This window comes from Acartia tonsa, chromosome 9 (assembly GCF_053477335.1).
Source record: "Acartia tonsa isolate MP-2025a chromosome 9, ASM5347733v1, whole genome shotgun sequence".
Lineage (NCBI taxonomy): Eukaryota > Metazoa > Arthropoda > Copepoda > Calanoida > Acartiidae > Acartia > Acartia tonsa.
Genome location: NC_137268.1, coordinates 10,989,444 through 11,013,034, shown reverse-complemented (window position 1 = coordinate 11,013,034; position 23,591 = coordinate 10,989,444). Strand labels below are relative to the sequence as shown.

Below are 23,591 nucleotides of genomic sequence, written 5' to 3'. Positions count from 1 at the left end.
ATCCATCTATCTATCCATCTATCTATCCATCTATCTATCCATCTATCTATCCATCTATCTATCCATCTATCTATCCATCTATCTATCCATCTATCTATCCATCTATCTATCCACCTATCTATCCATCTATCTATCCATCTATCTATCCATCTATCTATCCATCTATCTATCCATCTATCTATCCATCTATCTATCCATCTATCTATCCATCTATCTATCCATCTATCTATGCATCTATCTATCCATCTATCTATCCATCTATCTATCCATCTATCTATCCATCTATCTATCCATCTATCTATCCATCTATCTATCCATCTATATATCCATCTATATATCCATCTATCTATCCATCTATCTATCCATCTATCTATCCATCTATATATCCATCTATATATCCATCTATCTATCCATCTATCTATCCATCTATCGATTTAGGACTTATTTCTTTAATTTGTGTTTTTTCTTTTATATTGTCAAAATACATGTAGTTTATGACTCACCTGAAGTTATTTTGTCTAATTACGTTAATTCTAAGAGATTTTATAATACTTTTACAATTGTTGGTAAAACACAAAAAGTATGCCTTTTTCTGTAAGAAAATTTTTGCATTTCTTGACTCTCAGGCATTAGAAAGCTTACTTAAAAAGCGTATTTTTATGATTCCTTTGAAACCTGATGTACATTGGGTATGATAATACTCATAGAATGATTAAAACTTGATTTGGGGGTGGTGAATTGAATCCCCTTGTTGCCCCTATGTGCACCCCATCAAAATTTTTATATACTTTTTAAAGCCACAGAATAAGAGAACGCATTTATATATTTTGGGAAACATTATAAAAATAAAGCCTAATGTTCCCTCCCTCCCTGTAGAAACCTCAAGAACCGCTTGTAATTGTGTGGCTTAAGTTTTGGTATTGATTAATACCCACAGTTCCTTCAAAGGTGCTTTGACTTTAGTGTCAGAACCTAAATTGGGACATAGTGCATTTCATTACCCTAGGTTAGGTACCTTCATTTCACTTTTCAATAAAATCTAAAATGCAGCGGTTTTTGAGAAAATTAGATTTAAAAATTTCAAGTTCAATTTTCACCCACTAGGTGTTACCGTATAATCATGACAAGAAAAGCAAAGATTATTTATTTAACATTTTGAACAACTTTGCTTTTATAAAGTCAGTCATAAAACCTCTCTATATATGATTTATTTAAGGCTGAATTTCCGTGACCTAAGCAAAGCAATTGATAAAAATGGCCATTAATTAACTCATTTCAGGAGTGGTTTTATGAAGAACTTTATAAAAGCAAAGTTGTTAAAAATTTTAAATAAATAATCTTTGCTTTTTTTGTCATGATTATGCGGTAACTCCTAGTGGGTGAAAATTAAACTTGAAATTTTCAAATTTAATTTTCTGAAAAACCGCTGCATTTTAGATTTTATTGAAAAGTGAAATGAAGTTACCTAACCTAGGGTAATGAAATGCACTATGTCCCAATTTAGGTTCTGACACAAAAGTTAAAGCACCTTCATTTGCACTGTGTACCCTTCTTTAATCATTTTGGACCAAAACAGTTACACCCTGATTTATCTTTTGTGTACAATTTTACAGGAAGGCAGGGGACATTGGGCTGTTAATTACACTAGTCCCCAAATTTTTATAATAACGTTTTTTAATTCGTTAGCCTTTCATTGGAATTTGATTGGTTTGGTTCATTAAGTCGAATGTCCAAACGTTTCACCTACTAATTGTAATCTACAGAAGTTGTATTTTTGTGTATAATAATTGGGGAGATATGCCATTATAATACATGCATCATTTTATAGGCCATTGTCTTATCCCTTTAGATCCCTGACAATTTTAGCCATATTGGGAGGGAATAAAGGATAGTACGATGGAGAAAAATTAATATTCTCTCTAAATTTTGATCTTTAATCATTGCTGCCAATGAAACATGAATTGATTCTTCCATTTTTAGCCCAAGCATTTGCAGTCCCTACGGGTTGCTCTTATTCTGCTGGGCATTATCTAATTTTTAAAATCTTATAGGGGATAGAATGAGGTGTATTAAAGTTTGAGGGGGGTGAACACCCCCCCCCTCCCTTAGAACGTCTATGCATGTCGATATAAAAAAAACTGCCACTAAAAGCCTGTCAACACGACACGAACAAAAAGTTTAAATATTCCTCAACAATGACTTTATAATCTACTAGCGGCTACGCCCCTAGAAGCCTCTAGGGTCACTTAAGGTAAGAGTAGGAAAAGTCGACCTCATCCTATTTTAAATTTGAGTTTCAAAAACGTAAAAAAATTGGGGGGGAGGGGGGTGAAGACACCCTCCCCAATAATAGTTTAAAACCTTCCCAGGACCTATAATAAGCTTTACTGTAAAGGAGAACAATATCGGTTCAGCGGTTAGCGAGATCCTTCGTGAAAGACAAAAAACGCTTTCTACTTTATATAATAGGAAAAGAACATTTTTGTTGATAGTTAGCGTAGCCTTATCATTAGGTATAGAAATAGAAATAATAGAAAAAGCAATATGGTGAACATCAAAAAGAAAAGCGACCACGTACACCACGAGATATCAAAGCTTTTAATGCAAAAAATATTAAACTAGCGGCGGTGCCCCTAGTATAACAAGATTTTCTATTTGAAAAGGGAAGAAAAATAGCCTAAAACATCAATCTGAAAATAATATAGCCTAAAACCTCCTTAGGTCATATATGGGGCTTCCCTAAAATGGAGAACTTAATCGGTTTAGCGGTAAGTAAGAAATCGATGGACTTATACTAACATAACTAATACACTTTGTATAAGCTGAGAATCTAAAAACTTATTGAATATCATTTCTTTGATAAACGACGTTTGAACATTCTAAGTTATGGAGTGGCTGCTATCCTACCTCAGGAATCTAAAGGGATAAGACAATGGCTGAAAAATTGATGTACATCCCCAATTATGATACACAAAATTACATTTTCTGTAGATTACAATTAGTGGTTGAAACGTATAGACACTCAACTTAATGACCCAACTAATCAAAGTTCAATAAAAGTCCCCAAAGTTAATTAGCCAACAACTAAGTAAGCTTTAATTTGAAACTTTGGGGACTAGTGTAATAAATAGCCCAATGTCCCCTCCCTCCCTCCCTGATCCTAACTAGTCTAGCTTATCTTGTTGCAAAAACAGGCGGCTGATAATTGGTCCGTTACACTTTAAGTAAATAAAAGGAGTAGATTAAAGTTACACCCATTTCTTCATTGTTTTGATAATTTAGTAATTAAATTTAATTAATGATTAGTTAGATTTTTCGAAGCATAGCTTATCTATAATTTGAGTCGGCCCGTACGTTCGAAACTGATTGTCATTTTCGTTAATTTAGGCATGTTAGAATTGTCCTTTTGATTTCAAGCACTGTATAGTGTTTTTGTAGTAGTAAGGTACAATTTAGAAAGTTAAGCAAAGTGGCTATGGTTCTTTCCCCTTTTATCCCTTTAAATAAAGATAACCTAGATGCTAGGGGTGAAGCCGCTTGTTTTGAATAAAAGTGCTCCTTTAATTATGGCAAGGGTGTGTATTTTTTTGTGTTCATGTTTGAATAGCGTTTGCAAAGGACGTTTTTGCTTCATATAACATTGAAAATTATGTGTATCATTTACAAAAGTACGTCTTTTTGTAGCTAAGCCGCGAGACAGGGTTCAAAAGCTGCGTATCAGACACCTGTGAGCCGCAAATAAATTAACGTTCTATAACTGAGTTTATACTAAGTATTTAAGTAGTTTCAAAATAAATTGGTGCCGAGCCCTGGAAGCCATAATACGGTTAAGACCTATCCTTTGCAGTAACTTATCAGATAGTAAATACTTTAGAATTATTATGTAACCGTTTTGGGCAAAAAGGTAAGATTAGGATAAAAGGCTAGCAGGGTTATTGCTAACATCAATTTACCATTTACCATATATTATTTTTAGCAACGCTCTTAGTCTTAAGGACAGAAAAGGTCTCTTGCTCTTTGATAAAATTGGTTTGAAATACTTGTTAGTAGGGTAGCTACACTAAAAAAGGGAATACCCGTATTTAGAGGGTGTTAAAAAAAAACAATCGCTTCACTTTTTTAATATAAACCCTACAGTTTTGGCCAAAAACTAACAAAAATTGTAACAAATCATGTCCAAGCAATGACAATGAGAAAACACTATTGAATTTTGATTTCTACTCACCTCTCCTAAGAACTACAGCTCGATTCCTAGCCCTTGTGGAGAATTTTTCCTTACATGGCCAAAACTGTAGGGTTTATATTGAAAAGAGTGAAGCGATTGGTTTTTTAAAACATCCTTGAACTCCATCCGTCCAGTTGTCGACCTTTCTCTCTTTTTCTACCTGTTTCTCTTTCTTACAAAATATTGTAAACCTTTATTGCTGCGCTACTCATGGACATAATTGACATTGTTTACAGTTTAAAAACTTAATTAAGAAGTAATAATTAAAGATAAAGTTATTAAAGCTATAATTATCTTCTTTTATATTATTTACAACTTAAAATAAATTGGGGTGTAAAATAACTAACAAGGATGACAGCTGACGTAGAAGTTTCAGTGTTTTGCCTATAATATAAAATAACCATTATCATTTTCCGTACTAAAGTATGCAAGAAACCCCAATGAATAGCAGAATAGTTATTTATCGCATCTTCTTACAGTCAGCTTTCCGCGGATATCAAAATAAAAATTTTAAAATTAAAACTAGCTTTCTTAGCCCCGCATGACCGAAGGCCCTGGATAAGAATACTTGTTTTAATAATATGATTTTATTTAATATTCTTGGAAAATTGTCTATAAAACGATGCTAAACATAATTTCAGTATGGCGGAGAACGGGTTTTAATCCAACGGATATTAATCGGTTTCGAAGTCACACTGCAAAAGAATATGATTAACTTTACAGTCCTGTAAACCCAGTTGTAAGGCAGACGAACAGAATATTTTATAGAGCAGCTGTGCCACTATAAATGAAGTATAAGACGTGCTAAGATTGTAATTTGTAATTATTGTACAATGATTTGCAGCTCTTTATCTAATAATTTTGATGATCAATAGTGTTGATTTAGGTTTTGTGCAGTAACCTCAATTACTTACCGTGATATTCTCACGGTACTCCTTTGGTAGCTCCTCATAGATACTGGGAAGGTTGATTTCTATTTTTTGGGGGGGAGGGTACCATCACCCTCCCTAAACAAATCTCCCCTAGAAAAAAATTCCCCCCTAAAATTTTTTTTCTCTTTTTCTTTTTAAATTTAAAATAAGAATTTCGGTTATCAAATTCATCTCCCCCCTCTCAATTGCCCCTACTACAGGCATCTAGAGACGTAGCCGCTAGGATAAAATATTGTAATGATTTAATTTTTCAAAATATTAATTTTTAAGTTTAATTAGGTGTACGATGTACTAAACCATAATGCAAAGTTTTTTCATCGTATAATAACGTTTTAAAAAATTGTACATATATTATGGATAGATAAAAATTAATAAATACCTTTTTTTATAAATAGATGTCATTAAATTTTATAACGAATACAAAGCGAAATCCCATAAAATTTTACAGGCTAAAATGAAAACATTTCTAAAATCCTTACTCCTAGACTAGCCTAAGAATTTTTTTATGGTTTTGCCTTTTGTAATTTTGCTGCAGACAGACCATACCAGAATAAGAATTGAAGAATGTCTATTCGTATAATTCTCATGTCCAGTATTATTATATCCATTAGAGCAGTAGATATCATTCTTTTCGGCTTACTACCACGCTAATATTTCTTAGTCATTGCAAAAGTAAAACAGGATCCTGTATTCTGAAAAGTTTTAAGATTTGGAGTAAATTTTAAAAAGAGTATCAGTATTCATTCTCTTATTAGTTGTAGCAACCGTTCTTTCTATCAACAGCCAAATAATCAGAAACCACAATGACAATAACACTGTTTTCTAGAAAATCTGCAATAAGAAAATGGCTAACAAAAGACAATTTGAAATACTAATAAAAAAAAAATTTGCTGCATAATTAACCTATCTGTCGCAGTTACTGAGCTTTTAAGCTTCAAAAGTGCGAGATCTTTTCAAATCCTTAACCATTGATCAATGCAGATTCTTTTTTTAAAGAAAACTTCCTGCCTTTTCATGACGATGTTTAAAGTACAAATGGCGTGAATAACCTCCCCCCCCAACTATTCACCAAAAAATCTTTGCTTGTGTTCCAGTAACCATCTAATATTGCGTATTTTTTTTTATTGGTAGGGTATTTTTTCTTTTTGGGAGGGAGGGGGATATTTATTTGCCCCATACCTACTATCTCCATGATCAGATAAACTTTCTATATAAGAAAAAAATACACCAACCTAATTCTTTAAAATTAGATCGTTAAATACAAACACATTAAGGCATATTTATACACCATATATTTCTATAACAGAAGAGCATTGCAAATACTTCAAACTAAAATGGTATTGCACTATAATCATGGATAGACTGAAGGTTAAATTGCTGCTTAAAATTACATCACTTATAACAAAATGAGTGACTTAAATCTGAAAAGTTATTGAGAAACTTTTTTCTCGTATTTATTTGAATCCGGTGGATAGGAACCGGTTCTCATGAATACGAAAAAACTATGTCTAGCATCGTATTATATCCAGTTTTCTACGAATATAGAAATGTACAATCATAAGATTAAAACTAGTTTTTTTAGCCGGTGCCTTCGGCACCACGGGGCTAAAAAATCTAGTTTTAATCTTATAATTGTACATTCTATATCCGCGGAAAGCCGTTTATAATACGATACGAGAAATAACTATTCTCGTATTCATTCGAATCCGGTGGATATGAACCGGTTCTCATCCATACGAAAAAACTATGTCTAGCATCGTATTATATCCAGCTTTGTACGAATATAAAAATGTACAATCAAAAGATTAAAACCAGTTTTTTAGCACGTGCCTTCGGCACCTCGGGGCAAAAAAAACTGGTTTTAATCTTTTAATTGTACATTCTATAACCGCGAAAAGCTGTTTATAATACGATGCGAGAAATAACTATTATTACACTTTATCGTGGTAAAAATTTGAATTTGATATGAATCATACTTCTGTTTATGAAATACTTCCAACACTTAGTTATAATGTTTTTTTTATACATTATGGTTTTGCTGACATATTCTCGACATATTGATATTTTTGTGATATTATCATTAAATAATTATTTTGATAACATATTTTTTTATAGGTTTGAACACCCCTTTATCCATGAGTAAAGAATGCAGTGAAGACATTTTCATTCATAATATTGTGTTATACTAATGGATATACTATACATGGATATTCATAATATTGTGTTGTACTAATGGATATACTATACATGGATATTGTGACACCTGGCTAAATTAACGATACAACCCATCCACTGACGATAGAGGAACGTATTGACCAATATCTGAGGACTATTTTAGCAACCTAAATTAACGACAACAATTCTCCTGTCATAATATTCATGTATTATAAATCTATTTGTGTTGTACTGTGCAGATTCTGAATATGGACATCTAGAAACACCTGTGCAATATTCAGAAAATAGAAAGATATTTACCCGCAGAGTGCCTTGTTAAGCACAAAAACCTCTACGCCCTCATTATTTTAAATAAATTGTAAATAAGGGGTGAGGTTTTTCATTTCTTTGTTTATTACTTTAGGCTAGGTAAAGTTGGGTACTGGGTAGCCAAGCAGCACCGTCGCAATGGATCCTACAGCTACTTGCCCTATTACGCTTTTTTAACATTTATCAGTCTCTGTATTTTCCAAAGAAGGACAAATGTTATTGTTCAGTTGGAAAAATCTTCCAAAATTTAGTTCACCCGCAGCCCCAATAGCTTCAAAACAGAGGTTCAGACTCAATGGTATAACAAAGATCCTCCGCCACTCCTCACCTTCAAAGCGCAAAAAAATTGCTGTGTTTACAAAGCAAGATTACAAAAATAACACTAGCCTTTTTATAATAAAATATCATCCCTTCATTCCTGACGCTATTCTTATAATGCATTCAATTAAAAGATAAATGTTATTCATTTGGATTTTCTATATTTAGCAATCCAATATGAATGCAGAAAAAAGAGGTTTAGAATTAAACACAAGGATGACAATTATATAGGTAGCGAGGTCAAACAGACGGACAGACAAATTAAGTCATAAAGAAAAAATATCACATGTAACATAAAGTTATTAAAAATCCCCCTCAATTAGAAAGGGAGGGGACATTGGACCGTAAATTATATTTTTAACGATGCGTTATCTCATTCGTTGGCTTAAAAACAATTGTGACTCTTATTTAATCTTGATTATTTTACATAAACTTACAGTTTCAAAACTTTTTCATCGGTAATCTGAATCCGCAAGGGGGTTTATTTTGTTTGTCTATGGGAGTTTACAACACCAATTTATTGTCCATAGTCTTATCCCTTAAGATCCCTTATAGTATGGGCTTTAAAAAGACCTTCAAATTATAAAATAACCCACATTATTATTCATTTGGTGAGCATAATATTTTAATATCCCAAATTCTTGGTTGACACATTCTCGACCTAAATTTGAATGTCTTCAAGCAGGGAGGAATGCGACATTGATCTGTTTATCATTCTAGTCCCCAAAGTGTTAAAATAACGTTTTCTTATTCATTGGTTAATACATTTGGAGACTTTTGATTGTTTGGTTCATTAAGTTTAGGGTCCAAATGTTTCAATCGCTTGTTGTAATCTACAGAAGGGGCAATTTTGTGAAACATCATCGGGAATTTACATAAATTTATCAACCATTGTCTTATCCCTTCAGATCCCTGGTCTCCAAGGCTATTGTGCAACAGGTCCCAGACACAAGGGATGATTCTTTAAAAATAAAGCATCTAGGCTCTGTATTCGAAGGGGCTAGAAAAATAGTTTAAATGCATCTCAAGACTTAAATCTTATTATGAAATAGCCTTAAACTATCATCGGACCTATAAGAAACTTATCTACAATATAGAACTCAATGACAAAAAACCGTACTACTTTATATAATGGGATAAATAAGGGGGGAGGGGGTCGCAGATAATTTGCTTCTTAAATTTAAAGCCTTATGAATATATGTAAATTATTGACTTATCCCTAAAATCCCTAAGATATTTTGGTACAGTTTGTCTCTATCTTTCTCTCTCTCTCTCTCTCTACTCTCTCACACACTCTCACTATCTCTCTCTCCTTCTCTCTCTTTGAATTACTTGTATACAAAAGATTGCCTAAAATTCCTAAGGGCTAATAAAAATATAACAACTTTTTTTTACCAAAAACTTGAAATTTGCGACTATCTAATAAAATAATGCTATAATTTAGAGTGGTGGAAAGTATATAAAAGGGCTATTAAAGCTGTTTATTAAAAATAATTTGTTGCAATTTTTAACAGCAAAAGTACTATTTTTTATGAATTCAATTGGATGAACAAACTGACCAATAGGTGATAACAACCTAAATTAACGACAATTTTCCCCTGTCATACTTTCCACGTATATTCTACATACATTCCTGTCACCAACATTAAACAAATGCTGCATAGCATAGAATGTGATGGTTTTAATGAACATCCCTTTAAACTAGACTGAGGCCGGTCGAAAGGAATGTTTTGCAAAGTCTAAAACTCTAAAAGATTTTACAGATTCTTATTGCTAAAAACGACAATGAGAAAACTTTTCCAGTATGGCTTCGAAACCAATTGATATCCGCAGGATTAGAACCGATTCTTAGCTGTAAAATCATGTATATTGTATATATCGCATTACAGACAATTTTCTACGAATATTAAGTCTTATATTTTTTTCAATTTCATATCCGCGGAAAGCTGTCTATAATACGATCCAACGGTGAATAAGTTCAACAAGTTGAAAATAGATTGATAAACTAGAAAAGGTAAATAAAAGCGAGGGAAGTAGAGACAAAAAAATAGCCAAATCTAGAAAGAGTAAGAGAACAAAAAGAACGAGAAGGAAGAAAATATGAGGCTATATGGTGATAAATGTAATGAAAATCTAGAGCATTATTGACAGACCTACACTAGAGTGACTTGTAGAGTAGCTTTCTTACCATAAATAAAGAAAAGCATTGCTCGGCAGCAGCGCATTGGCCGTCTGTAAGCCTGAGAATTTTTTTTTTACAATTTTATAAATCAGCTGGAAGTCTAAACCAGACCAAAATATGACAATCCCTATTATCATAAAATTTTTTGAAATCGTACACATGGCTTAGATTTTGAGGCTTTGGCGCGGCTGATGAGCCCTGAAGTAAATATTTCTCACTAATCCTGGATTAATTTATCTGCTCGTTAAAGGTCAATTTTGGGGAACCCGGTACAATTACACAAAACATTTTTTTCTCGCCTTTTTCGAAATATCATTCCTTGTTGAACTTTAAGAATTGTGTTGACTTAAAATATCTCTAACTTATTTGGACTGTATCAGTGTATATAGATGTCAGGACGAGACAGCGCAAAATGGCACCAAAAAAATTACGTCATACAGCAAAATAACCAATGAGGGGCGAGTATATGTATATTTTACCAATGGTCAAATACAATGTATACTGGCCTCTCATTGGACAACTTTATTGTATGACGTCATTTTTTGGTGCCATTTTGCGCTTTGTTTTAATTTTTACAATCATTATTAAATGCTGAATTGTAACTCTAATCTATTTGTTAAGGTTTTTAATGTTGATTAACTAACAGCGTCAAAGTTTAATAGGTTTTGGTGTAAGCTTAATGCTCCTTAAAGGTCAAGGACGGGGAACCCGGTAGAGTTATTTATCGCATCGTCGTATTATAGACAGCTTTCCGCGGATATCAAACTGAAAAATTTATGGATTAAAACAGGTTTTATTAGCCTCGAGGGCCCTAAACCCGGACTAACAAAACTGGTTTAAGTCTTACGATTTTTATTTTAATATGCATGTAGAATTGTTAATACGATCCTATACATGATTTTTCGGTATGGCTAAGAACCGGTTCTAATCCAGCGGATATTAATCGGATTCAAAGCAATTCTGGTAAATATTTGATTTCTCGCCTTCCCCAAGATATATTTTTTGTGTTGCTCCCTTTGTATCTAAAAGGTCAATTGAGTCAAATCAACAAAACTGCATTTCCATTTTTTAAATCATTGTAAGAGGTTTTACATCCTAATTAAAAATTATTGCATATTTTTAAGAATAAATGTATAAGCTTAATTTAGACAACTACCTGTCCCATGTGGCAGAGACACTTTTTGTCTTATAACAAATTGCTTTTTTGTTCTTTAGTAGGAACTCAGCTGTGTCTATATTTCTGACGCCATTCGCTGATTTCAAAGACCTAATACAAAATTGTGACAGGGTCCCTGCCCCTAAGGGGAATGTTACATAAAGCTCAAATCCCACCCTAACCCCCCTCCTCCCCCTCGTTACAGACCTTTAGTGACGAAGCTGTTAGTTTAATTTTAATATTTTTTAAAGCGAAGCTTTTCTATAATTAAGGTCGGTCCGTACGTCCGTAACGGATAGCTTTTTTCGTTAATTTAAGCATTTTAGAATTGTCCTATCGATTTCAAACTCTCCATGGTGGTACCTTTAGTAGTTAGGTACGATTTAGAAAGCGTAGCAACTCTATAATCATTACCAGAATGTCCGTACGTCCATTTTAAACATGTAGATCTTTAACTTTTTAACAACAAATGTGTGATAAAATCATCCGATTAATTTGATATTTGGAATACCGATTCCTGGGACTACAAAGTATAATGTTATAAGCGAAGCAACTCTATAATCAAGTCCTAAATATGTAAGTATGTCCATAAACATTATCCTGTATAAAGTAGTTTTTCAACAAATTTACTTACAATTTTGCTTCGACTCTTATACATTTATATTTTGATTATTCAGTTCTGACACAATATAAGTGTTCATGTCCGTTTGTTCTACCGTTTCAGTGCTTCGCTTTTATGGATGTTGTCATCCTTGTTTAATTTAAAATTCAAAGTTGATAGTACAGGCAGAAACAAAGAAAAATATTTATGTCAAATATAAACTTGATTTAATTTGAAGGCATTTTAGCAGACTTATATTTATCTTTGTCTTTGTAATTCAAACCTCTTTTTGTGATTAATTTACTGTTAAAATGTTTTTAAGATACATAAATATTTTCATGTGCATATCTTATATTATAAATAGAAAATATAAATATAACATTACTTTTCAATTCTAATTTGTGATTGTGTGGATTTTAATACTTTAATGAAATGTAAGCAGTAAATGCACTGTTCAAGTATAGTAAATATTTCTTTTAATACTTTTAATTATTAAAATTGTTGCAGTATGCTACAAATTAATTTAAAATGCATTCAATGAATTTTATTACTATAATTTTACCATCATTTCTACTTTATATCTGATTGCAAATCTTAAATCAGATTTGTTTTCATGTCACATGGCTGTAAATAAACAACCTACATGTTTAATACAAGCATAGATGCCCTGCAAGGATGAGGGTAAAGGGGTGTTTACTGTTTAACCCACACAAACCTTTAAAACCCATGATTTTATCCCCATCAAGCCTTTTTAAAACCCTTAATTATACCCCGATTAAAATAAAAAGCTTGGACGTCCCTAACCACAAGTCTGTCTGTCGCTCATTTGTTTGTTGTCCATATGTATGACATCCGTTTGTCTGTCATCCATCCATTTGTCTTTCTATAACTACAATATCATAAGACCTACCTATTAAGAAAATGTCTTATGAATATGAAGTAAATGAAAAAATAACCATAGAGACTGAAATTTTCTAGGTTCAGTAGGAAAACAATGATTAACCATGCAAAAAAAAGATATTCAGTCACACCTTTTCCTATGTGAAAATGTCCATATTTTCATCTTTTTTACAATAAAAATTCATTCATTTTTAAAAATAATTATCCCTATATTTGTAATCTTCTCAGACCTTCTGTGGTTGCAGTTTTAAGTAGATTTTATTTTTACAATGCATTCTTTAGCGGTTAATATTGGATTTATGCCTAAACAAATGTATATTTATACAAAACATGTTAAAAAAAGAAAAATTTGAATAATATGTAATTATTATCTTTTATCGTAATTTAATGCAGTAAAAGTGTTTTAAAGTATGGATTAATAGAAATAGAAGTACCTTTATTTATGGATTTTAAACCATAAGGGTGAATTCGCCAATAATTAAATCTGTAATACACATTTAATTATGAATTTAGGCATGTTAGAAGTGTCATATTTATAACAATAGTGAACAGATTTCAAAAGAAATTATGTAAAGACTATAGAATATGAAGCATATGCATTAATATTTCTTTGTTTCATATGTTGAGCCTTTTATGGATATTGCTATTTTTGCTTTGAAATATTTTCAACTCGGAAGAAACACCGCTAATATTTAGCAAATAGTGTCATACGGATAGGATGTATTTTTTTCTTGCAAAAATCCATTATGTTTAAATGCAAAATAATGTCTAATTTTAAACTAACTGTTTTGTCATATTTTATTGGCTTCTATATGAGATAGGCTTCTGAAACTTCTTAGATGATACCAATGAACAGTGAGCAGCTTTACCATAGCAAAGATTGACTATAAATATGTCAGTCTGTCCATCCATAATGCTTCTTAGAAAATGAGGAAATATATAGTAAAGGGTTGTTTTTCTCCTTAAACCTTAAAATCTAAATATCTTATTTTACCCCTTTCAAAACTTTAAAAATAGATTAGATTTCCCCCCTCAAACCCTTCATTTTACCCTCTACTCAATATAAAAAGCATGGACGTACTTGGGATATTGATATACTAAATTTTTCCCCTGACCAATGAACTCCAGGGATAATGAACTCATTCTCTATTCTTTAAATATATGAGACATTTCTTATTGCTTTCACTTATTGATATTTAATACTTTTTCCATTATGAAATAAGTAAATCCTTTCTTATCTTATAAAGCAAAAAAACTCATTTTTATAATAACCTTATTATGCTAGTAAGATTGCATGTTTTTTCAAGGAAGTCCAAGCTTTTTTTATATTTGAGGAGGTGAGGTAGGAGGGTTTTTCTAATCTAATGTATTTCAAAATATTTTGAAGCTGCCACCCGTAAACACCCTTACCCCCCCCCCTTTTTTTTCTTGTGCTTTTTTTATTCATGCCATTACCCTTGATATATATAGTAAGCAAAGTAATTTTTGGATTATATTCTTTCCTTTAAAAGTTTTAAAATGACTTAGATATTAATCCAATACTTTTGCGGGTGGGGGCCGGGAGGTAAATACCTTTTACCCTCATTTTAACGTTTTTGTGGGTTTTGCTTTTATTCATGATATTACCCATTGTATATAAAAGTAAGAACTATTTTTTGTTTATATTTTTCTTTTTAAAAGGTTTAAAATGACTTAGATAGTAATCTGCCGCCCACCTACCACCCATTTGTAAATAAGACAATCCATTTTTCATCATTCAAGTCAAATACTAAGATGCTATGAGGGGGATATTTATGTAAAGAAAATTATATTGCCTCCAAATTTGTTACCAGTGGACAAGCAGACAGGAAAAGATTTTCTCGTATTCATTCGAATCCGGTGGATAGGAACGGGTTTTTTAGCCCGTGCCTTTGGCACCTCGGAGCTAAAAAAAACTGGTTTTAATCTTATAATTGTAATTTATATATCCGCGAAAAGTCGTTTATATAAATACGATGCGAGAAATAACTATTCTCGTATTCATTCGAATCCGGTGGATAAGAACGGGTTCTCATCCATACAAAAAAATTATGTCTAGCATCTTATTATATCTTATTATATTTAGTTTGCGAGAAATAACTATTCATTGTCACATACAAAATATTTTTTTCTTTGAAGGAATAGTTATTTATCACTTCGTATTATAGACAGCTTTCCGCAAATATTAAAATAAAAAATTAGATGAAATAAACCAGTTTTGTTAATCCCGAGAGGAAGAAGGCCTGAACTAACAAATCTGGTATGAATGGTATTTTTTTATATTCGTAGAAAATTGTCTGTAATACGATGCTATACATGATTTTAAAGCATCGCTGAAAATCGGTTTCGAAGCCATATTGCATTGGTAATATTCTTCACAATATTTTTTTTTGTAAAGGACCAATAAGCAGCTTCACTCTAAATGAAAACCATATCGGTTCAGCGGTTACCGAGATTCTTCGCTACAGACAAAAAAAGCTTACTACTTTATAAAATAGGACTAGCGACTGCGTCCCTAGTATCTAGGGATATGAAAAGGCAGAAAAATAGCCTAAAACCATCCCAGGATCTATAAGATGCTTCACTGTAAAGGAGAACCATAGCGGTTCAGCGGTTAGCGAGATTCTTCGCTACAGACAAAAAAGCTTACTACTTTATAAAATAGGATAGTCCGAAGATCAGAAACAAGGATAACAATATTAAAAAAAAACATGATATATGAAAAAGATACTAAGCTGATTTCACAAATCAGAAAAATACATTTATATGGGCTGAGCCTCACTCCAAGAGAGGAAAGTTCCTACATATACATTATACAATATAATTATACATGTACATTTGAGGGGGGAATTTGTACATTTTAGGTAAAACGAATCTTCGTGTTTAATTTGAATAGCTGTTTTATAATGATTTGGAAAACATTGTCCATAACTATAATAGTTATTTCTCGCATAGTATTATAAATGGCTATTATACAATTATGAGATTAAAACTAGTTTTTTTAGCCGGCTAAAAAAAACTGGTTTTAATCTTTTGATTGTACATTTTTATATTCGTAGAAAGCTGGATATAATACGATGCTAGACATAGTTTTTTTCGTATGGATGAGAATCGGTTCCTATCCACCGGATTCGAATGAATACGAGAAAATGTTTTATAAGAAAACTTTTCTGAGGCCATCCTAGAAATTAGGCAAAAATACTATCAAGACTTATCCTATTATACAAAGTGGTATAGTATATGTAATTCACAACTTCTTGAATATTTTATATGTATAAAATTTGAGATTTTACAAACATATTCACTTAATCAATTATTAATAACTGATTAGCTTATTTTAATCCAGAGTCTACATCTCTGTTGTTGATTGATAAACACATGAATTAACTTTTTTTTGGTATTTATTATTTTTCTACAGTATTTATGGGAATTACATCGACAATCATTGATTTCTACTTTATGAAAGCAAAATGGTAAATAATAGAAAATTTTGATTTTGGTAAAAGAATGAATTTGTGCAGTTTTTGTGGTAAATTTGCTTTCTATTCGGCCTTAGCGGCGGCGACGACTGGAAGACCGGCATAACCGAGGGGGTAGCCAGCATAGGGAAGACCGGCGGCGTAGGGGAGACCGGCATAACCGAGGGGCAGACCAGCCAGACCGTTGTAGTAGTGGGCGGCGGGCAGAGCGTTCAGGGCGCTGAGGCCATAAGGATAGGCAGCGGCGGGCAGAACGGCGGGAGCAGCGGCGACCAGAGGAGCGGGCACGGGGATCTCGTGGACGGGGGCGGGAGCCTGCTTGGCGGCAAGACCACCGGCGGCGGCATCCTCGAAAGCGGCGTTGAAAGCGGCCTTGGCCTCGGCAACGGCGGCGTCGTCATCAATGTAGTTGTTGGCGATCTGGGCGGCCTGCTTGGCGGCCAGTCCACCGGCGGCGGCGTCGTCGAAAGCGGCCTGGAAGGCGGCCTTGGCGGCGGCTACATCCTCAGTGTCTTCCAGGGGAAGGGCGGCAGCGGTGGCCAGAAGAGCAGCAAATACCTGAAAAGTTAAATTTTATTAATCCTATTATGTAAAGTAGTAAGGTTTTTTTTTGTCTGAGGCTTAAGATTTCAACATCTACTAAACTGACTGTGTCCTCCTTTTTAGGGGAGATTTACATAGGTCCTAGGATAGTTTTATGCTACTTTACTTTTAATTTTCAGCTTTGGGATGGTCTTAGGCTATTTTTCTGGGTCCTTTTCTCTTATACACTATTCTCTAGGGGCGCAGCCGCTAGTTCTATATTGCAATAACTTATTATTATAGGATTCATAAACAATAATTGCTAGAACAAATAAGTTTATTGTAAAGCCATAAAAATTCCACTGATAAAGACTCTTTATTTAGAATTATCATGAACAATGCGAAATGAAGCTGAAGATTGGTTTCCAAAATTTGATGAAAAAATTTTTCCGTGCGAAAAAATTTCACGGTCTGACTTTTTTAATTGTTTGTGTTTGCAATTCTAATTTTGCAATATTGTGGCAAATTTGGAGAAAATCATTTTTGCATCAACTATTTTGTACGTCTGTAATATATTATTTTTATTAAAGCTTTTGTTATAATTGCTTTTTCAAAGAAATATACAATATCAAAACCTAAGGCTGTTATCACTTGTTTAATGTTTATTGCAAAAATTTCAACGAAATTCACTTACTCTAAAAACTAGCCACGCCCTATGGCAAGCAAAAATGCGTGCAAAAAATCTGCTAAATTTCTTGGCTTTGTTACAAATTTTAAATTTTGAATCATTATTGAAATATAATGGCCCTTAGTTTCATAACAATATAGAAAGATATTTCTCATCTGAATATCTAACTTTTCAACCATTCAAATGATAAATTATATATTTTTTAGACAAAGTCTATAGTTTCTTGCAAAAAATAAAGAAATAGTTTTCTTCATATTAGTAAAACTTTTGTATAAAAACTAAAAGTTTTGAAATCTCGAATAGTTACAATAATTAAATAAAGAAAAAACTGGTCAACACAATTTTGAAAAGCTGGGTCGTTGCCCCGTAAAAATGATGTTTTGACCTGAGGCAACGCACGTTACGATGCCGCGCTTGCAACCGCTTAAATCTATTCAGGGGGTTAGTTGTCTTATTTTTGTTTAATAATTGGGCATTTTTCGGGGGCATTTTTTCAGTTTTTTTAATCATTTTTCCTACTTTTCAAAAATCAACTTATTGCCTAATCTAAATCAAAATAAGAATACGGTAATTTTGACTTAAGAAATGGAGCCAAAAGGAAATTCATCAGATGAAAAATTTATAATTGAAATTTAATGTTTTTTTTGTAATGAAATTATTTATTTATTTACCAGCTTGTTCATGTTTGTGCGAGTGAGTTGAGTCAATGAATCTTCGATGTAAACTGCCCGTTCAATTCGGTGCACGTCTTTTTATACCATGCGCGCGTATGCGCACATCAGGGCCAGGGGAAGGGGGAGGAGTGAACAGGGGCGTCGCAGGGGTGTGACATCCACCCCTGCTCTTGTTTGGGACCAAAGTTTTTAATTGTAGAAACTGCTTTTTATATATTTGTTGATTGTAAAAAGAAATATTTTTACTAGCTAACTTATTGGTAGCAATCAACAATTTTGATCCATAGAAAGAGTTATTTTGTTTGTTATTATTGGGGATGCACATCAATTTAACGTCCATTGTCTCATCCTTTAAGTTCACCAATAGTTCCACATGTCCGTTTAGGTAGAGACTTTTTTTCTCTCCTGCTATTAAAGATAGAAGGATGATTTTTTTGGTTTAGTTAACAAATGCACATCTACTCAATTATATCACTTGGTCCGATGGTCGATCGGTATTACTCTGGAAACCCCAAACATTTTTGAGATAGAATCAACCTTATTCGACGTTCACTCAAAGCCCAAAAATAATGGACTTAAAAGTGTATTAAACTATATATAAGACATTTGCGAATATATTGTTACCATTAATTTGCCTCTTAGATAGAAAAAAGTATGTTTTTTTAATATTTTTCTCTTGCTACAAATCAAATTTCAAATTTGAGTCACCAAAAATGCTAAACTAATTTTTGCTCTAGAAGAATCAATTTTTGGAGTTAGAAAGTGCTTAATACCTCATTTTATTCGCCTGGCATTGCTTTATAATATACAGGTAATGACTTGGTTTTTTTTTGGAACAGCTGACTAAAAAATCGAGGTTTTGTGATAAACCCACTTTTGTTGTTGCTCCATAAATGATATTTTTTTCCCCAATTTTTTTGGCTGTAAAGAAGCTTTATATATTCATATAACATCCACCTAAATTTGACTTTTGATATTTTATTTATAACATCACCAGAGGGAATTGAATTTTGGAAAAAAAATATCAATTTATATTTTACACTGCTATGCATTGTTCTTGTTCTTGTTTCTAAAAAAAATTTATATTATAAAAAAGAGAATTATTTAACGCTTCTATAGGTATGTTTATCATTTTTCTAGGCTAAATATAACTATAATTACACCATTTTAAAGTTAGACATCATAACATATTAACACAATTATTGAATCGGTCTGTATTATTAGGCTGGCAACCCTTAAAACAGCTGCATTTCATTATCCTATTATATATAGTAATTATTATATGTATAAACACACTTAATTTTTTAACTTTTTATTGATGGAATACATATGTTTCTCTATAAAAATAGATCATCAGTTCCAATTAAGATGTATAAAATAAGAGTTAAAAAAAAATATATATATAGGTCAATGCATTTTGAATCCTTTTAAAAGACTAAATAAGAAAGAAGTGTTTTACTGCTTATATCCTCTTAGGGTTGGGGGGGAATTAGCATCTTTATATAAAAAGGGGAAGGTGTTTGAAGAGAATCTTTAAAGAGAAAAAAATTGGTCATATTTTATTATTTGCAGTTTTACAAATTAATACATATTATATAAAGCTTTTTTGTCTCTAGCTTAAGATTTCAGTAAAGTATAAGGCTATTTTACTAATTTCCTTACTCCTTTAATAACAGAGCTCCTAGATGCTTGGAGCGCAGCTGCTAGTAAATAAACAAAGTAAAATGATTCCTGAATAATTGCTTTACAATTTTAAAAAGCAAAACATTTGTACAATTAGGATGTGTATATCCACGCCATGGTTAGCTCTTTTTGTTAATTCAGGCGTGTTAGAATTAATCTTAAATGTTGGAAGATGATTTTTGTAGCAGTAAGGTACTTAGCAACTTTATAATCATTACTTTATGTAAAGGGATGTCCCGGTGGGGGGGGGGGGGGTTAGGGGGTTAAGGGTTATTAATTAATTTGGGGCAACCCCATAATTTTTAATCTTCCCCTTCCCCCCCCCCTCAAAAAAAAATATAAAAAGCTTTGACGTCCTTGCCTCTATTATATAAAGATTACCCCAGAAATTGAACATGGGGATGCCCAAATTTAGATATTTCAATTCCCCCCCCCTTCCCCCCAAATCAAAAAGCTTGGACGTCCTTGATTAAGTAAGCTCATTTAAAACATACTGAAATCAATTTGTGTACAACAATTATCCTATTTAGTTTTTTAGTAGTGAAGCTACTCTATAATTCAAAATATTTGTCCGTCCATTGTCTGTCCATTCATCTGTATGTCTGTTCATTGGTATGTCTGTCTGTCTGAGACAGAAAGGGGAAAACGATATTTTCTTGGCTTCTATAAAAGATAGAAGGCTGAAATTTTCATGGATTGAATATTCTCTCTCTCTATCAATACTCCATATTTTCATCAAGTTTCATTAGGATTTGCCAAAAAACTGGGGTGGGCTATATCAATTCCTACATTTCAAGTTTTCATGATTTTCTCTACTCCTATTCAAGTTAGATGGTTGAAATTCAGGGATTGAATACTTTGATATTTTGCAAAATTTTATCAAGTTTTATTGAGATTTACTTATTGGGGTTCTACCTCAAACATAGGAGTCCCAAATGTCGAAGTGGACAAATGCAGGAGTCCCAAACATCGGAGTGGACAAACGTAAGAATGGGACAAACGTCAGAGTGGACAAACATCAAGGTGGACAAATGTTGGAGTGGAAAACATTGGAGTGGACATTGCTTAAATAAAACCTAGGAGTGTCTACTATTTTAATAATATTACAATTTTGAAATTTTTTATACCCTTGTCTACAAAATAATGACTATGGCTGCAGCGCTCAGCCCCCTAGCCTATATCCTAACCTAACCTAACTAAGAAAAGTAACGGGACGAAGGTAGGGGGGGCTGTGTTTGTATAAAAAAAAATTCAAAATTGAAAAAAAAGTTTGGGACTCCTGTGTTTGTCCACTCCGATGTTTGTCCCAAAAATCCTGCATTTGTCCACTCCAACGTTTGTCCCACTCCTGCGTTTGTTCCACTCTGACGTTTGGGACTCAAGCATTTGTCCCTCCAATGTTTTTCCACTCCTACATTTGGCATGGAACCGATTATTGGTTGGGGTGCTAGTTTGATTCCTAGATTTGTAAGTTTTAAGGATTTTCTTTACTCCTATTAAAAAAAATGTATAAGGCTGGTTTTATACCCCCTATAATATATTACGGGGGGTGATTACCCCCATCCCTAAAAAAATTACCCTTTTACAAGCACCTCCCCCTGGATACTCCTGCACTCCCCCTTGTAGTGACTAGGCCAACTTTATGGTCTCTGGTTTCAGGAAGCCCATTCAATTATGAGAAGTTCACATTATAAGAGCACTCTTATAGCATCCTCTCTATTAGCATTACATGTGTAATGCATTATAGACAGACAGATAGATATTGTGAGGGAACCTACACTTTATAAAACCTTGTTTTGCATGGTAAAAATTGTTCCAATAGTTCTTGATATTGATATTTTATTTAAAAATTACAATAACTTGAATATAATGATGTTTAAAAAATGCTGAAATTATAGTTATATTTAGACTAGAAAAATGATTAACATACCTATAGAAGCATTAAATAATTCTCTTTTTAATTATAAAAATATTTTTTAGAAACAAGAACGAGAACAATGCATAGCAGTGTAAAATATAAATTGATATTTTTTTCAAAATTCCAAAACTATCCAGGGTCCTATAAGAAGCATCCATAAAACACAGAACTCAATAGGTACTGTAATGGTCGAAATCTTAAGCTGAAGACAAAAAAGATTACTACTTTATATAATAGGATAATGAAATGCAGCTGTTTTAAGAGTTGCCAGCTTAATAATACAGACCGATTCAATAATTGTGTTAATATGTTATGATGTCTAACTTTAAAATGGTGTAATTATAGTTATATTTAGCCTAGAAAAATGATAAACATACCTATAGAAGCGTTAAATAATTCTCTTTTTTATAATATAAATTTTTTTAGAAACAAGAACAAGAACAATGCATAGCAGTGTAAAATATAAATTGATATTTTTTTCTCCAAAATTCAATTCCCTCTGGTGATGTTATAAATAAAATATCAAAAGTCAAATTTAGGTGGATGTTATATGAATATATAAAGCTTCTTTACAGCCAAAAAAATTGGGGAAAAAAATATCATTTATGGAGCAACAACAAAAGTGGGTTTATCACAAAACCTCGATTTTTTAGTCAGCTGTTCCAAAAAAAAACCAAGTCATTACCTGTATATTATAAAGCAATGCCAGGCGAATAAAATGAGGTATTAAGCACTTTCTAACTCCAAAAATTTATTCTTCTAGAGCAAAAATTTGTTTAGCATTTTTGGTGACTCAAATTTGAAATTTGATTTGTAGCAAGAGAAAAATATTAAAAAAACATACTTTTTTCTATCTAAGAGGCAAATTAATGGTATCAATATATTCGCAAATGTCTTATATACAGTTTAATACACTTTTAAGTCCATTATTTTTGAGCTTTGAGTGAATGTCGAATAAGGTTGATTTTATCTCTTTATGTGTTTTCTAATCTGTCGGCAAGAATAAATTATTTAGATTTTTTGTGAAGGTTCATATGTCCAGTGAGTTTCCTTAATATTCAAAATTCAATTTGGATTTTAGTTATAAAAAGAAAAATAAAAAAAATAAAAGGGTCGCATTTTTCTAAGTGTAATTTTCCTTGGAAACTTTGTGATACCCTCTCCCAATATAGTTATAAACCTTCCCGGGACCTATGAGAAGCTACACACACTGTAAAGGGAAACCATATCAGTTCAGTGGTTGTTTTTGTTAGAACGCATTTTTTTCTGAAATATGAACATTCTTGAATATTAAAAACCCTGGGCTTAAAGAATAGCGAAGAAAAATATATCTAAATTGAGGGACGGAAAAATCTATATGGTCGTTTGCTTGCTTGGCTGAAAAAACGGGGGAAGAGGGGGGGGGGTGTTACTGTTCCCAACCGGGTATGTTTATTTGGGGTGGTGGCTAATCAAGTTCTTTACCCCCTCAGCATTTTTCTTTACTAATCTTAATTTGGTAGAAATTTTCCTGTTAAATTATTTTTTTGTAGCAAAACTTCTCTAAAATTTAGATTTAGAAATAATCATGGTATATAAGATAAGGGTAAATACTAAAGGCTATGCCTCTAGAGGCGTAGAGGGGGTAGGGGGTAGTTGATTTCGACAACCCAATTTTTCGCATTTTTGATTTCAGTTTCAAAAAGGAAAAATATTTTATTGGGTAGAAGGGTAGAGTCCAATCGGTTCAGTGGTTACTGAGCTCTTAAGCTTCAGACCGACAGACAGAATCGTTCTACTTTGTATTTTGGATGTTTGGATCTTTGATTGTA

At 32.6% G+C, this 23,591-nt stretch overlaps 1 protein-coding gene and 1 pseudogene across 2 annotated transcripts in view; both read right to left on the bottom strand.

The window, feature by feature from the left end:
• The window catches only part of LOC145328203 (uncharacterized), a 131,452-nt pseudogene that overhangs the window by 73,907 nt on the left and 33,954 nt on the right, over positions 1–23,591 (bottom strand). The gene's annotated exons all lie outside the window — the stretch shown is intronic.
• On the bottom strand, positions 16,200–18,235 carry LOC145328215 (uncharacterized). The gene is made up of 2 exons (XM_080171816.1): positions 18,177–18,235; positions 16,200–16,853 (listed from the first exon to the last, which is right to left on the bottom strand). Exons 1-2 carry the CDS (start codon positions 18,186–18,188, stop codon positions 16,359–16,361), a joined length of 507 nt encoding a protein of 168 aa, XP_080027942.1. The 5' UTR covers positions 18,189–18,235; the 3' UTR covers positions 16,200–16,358.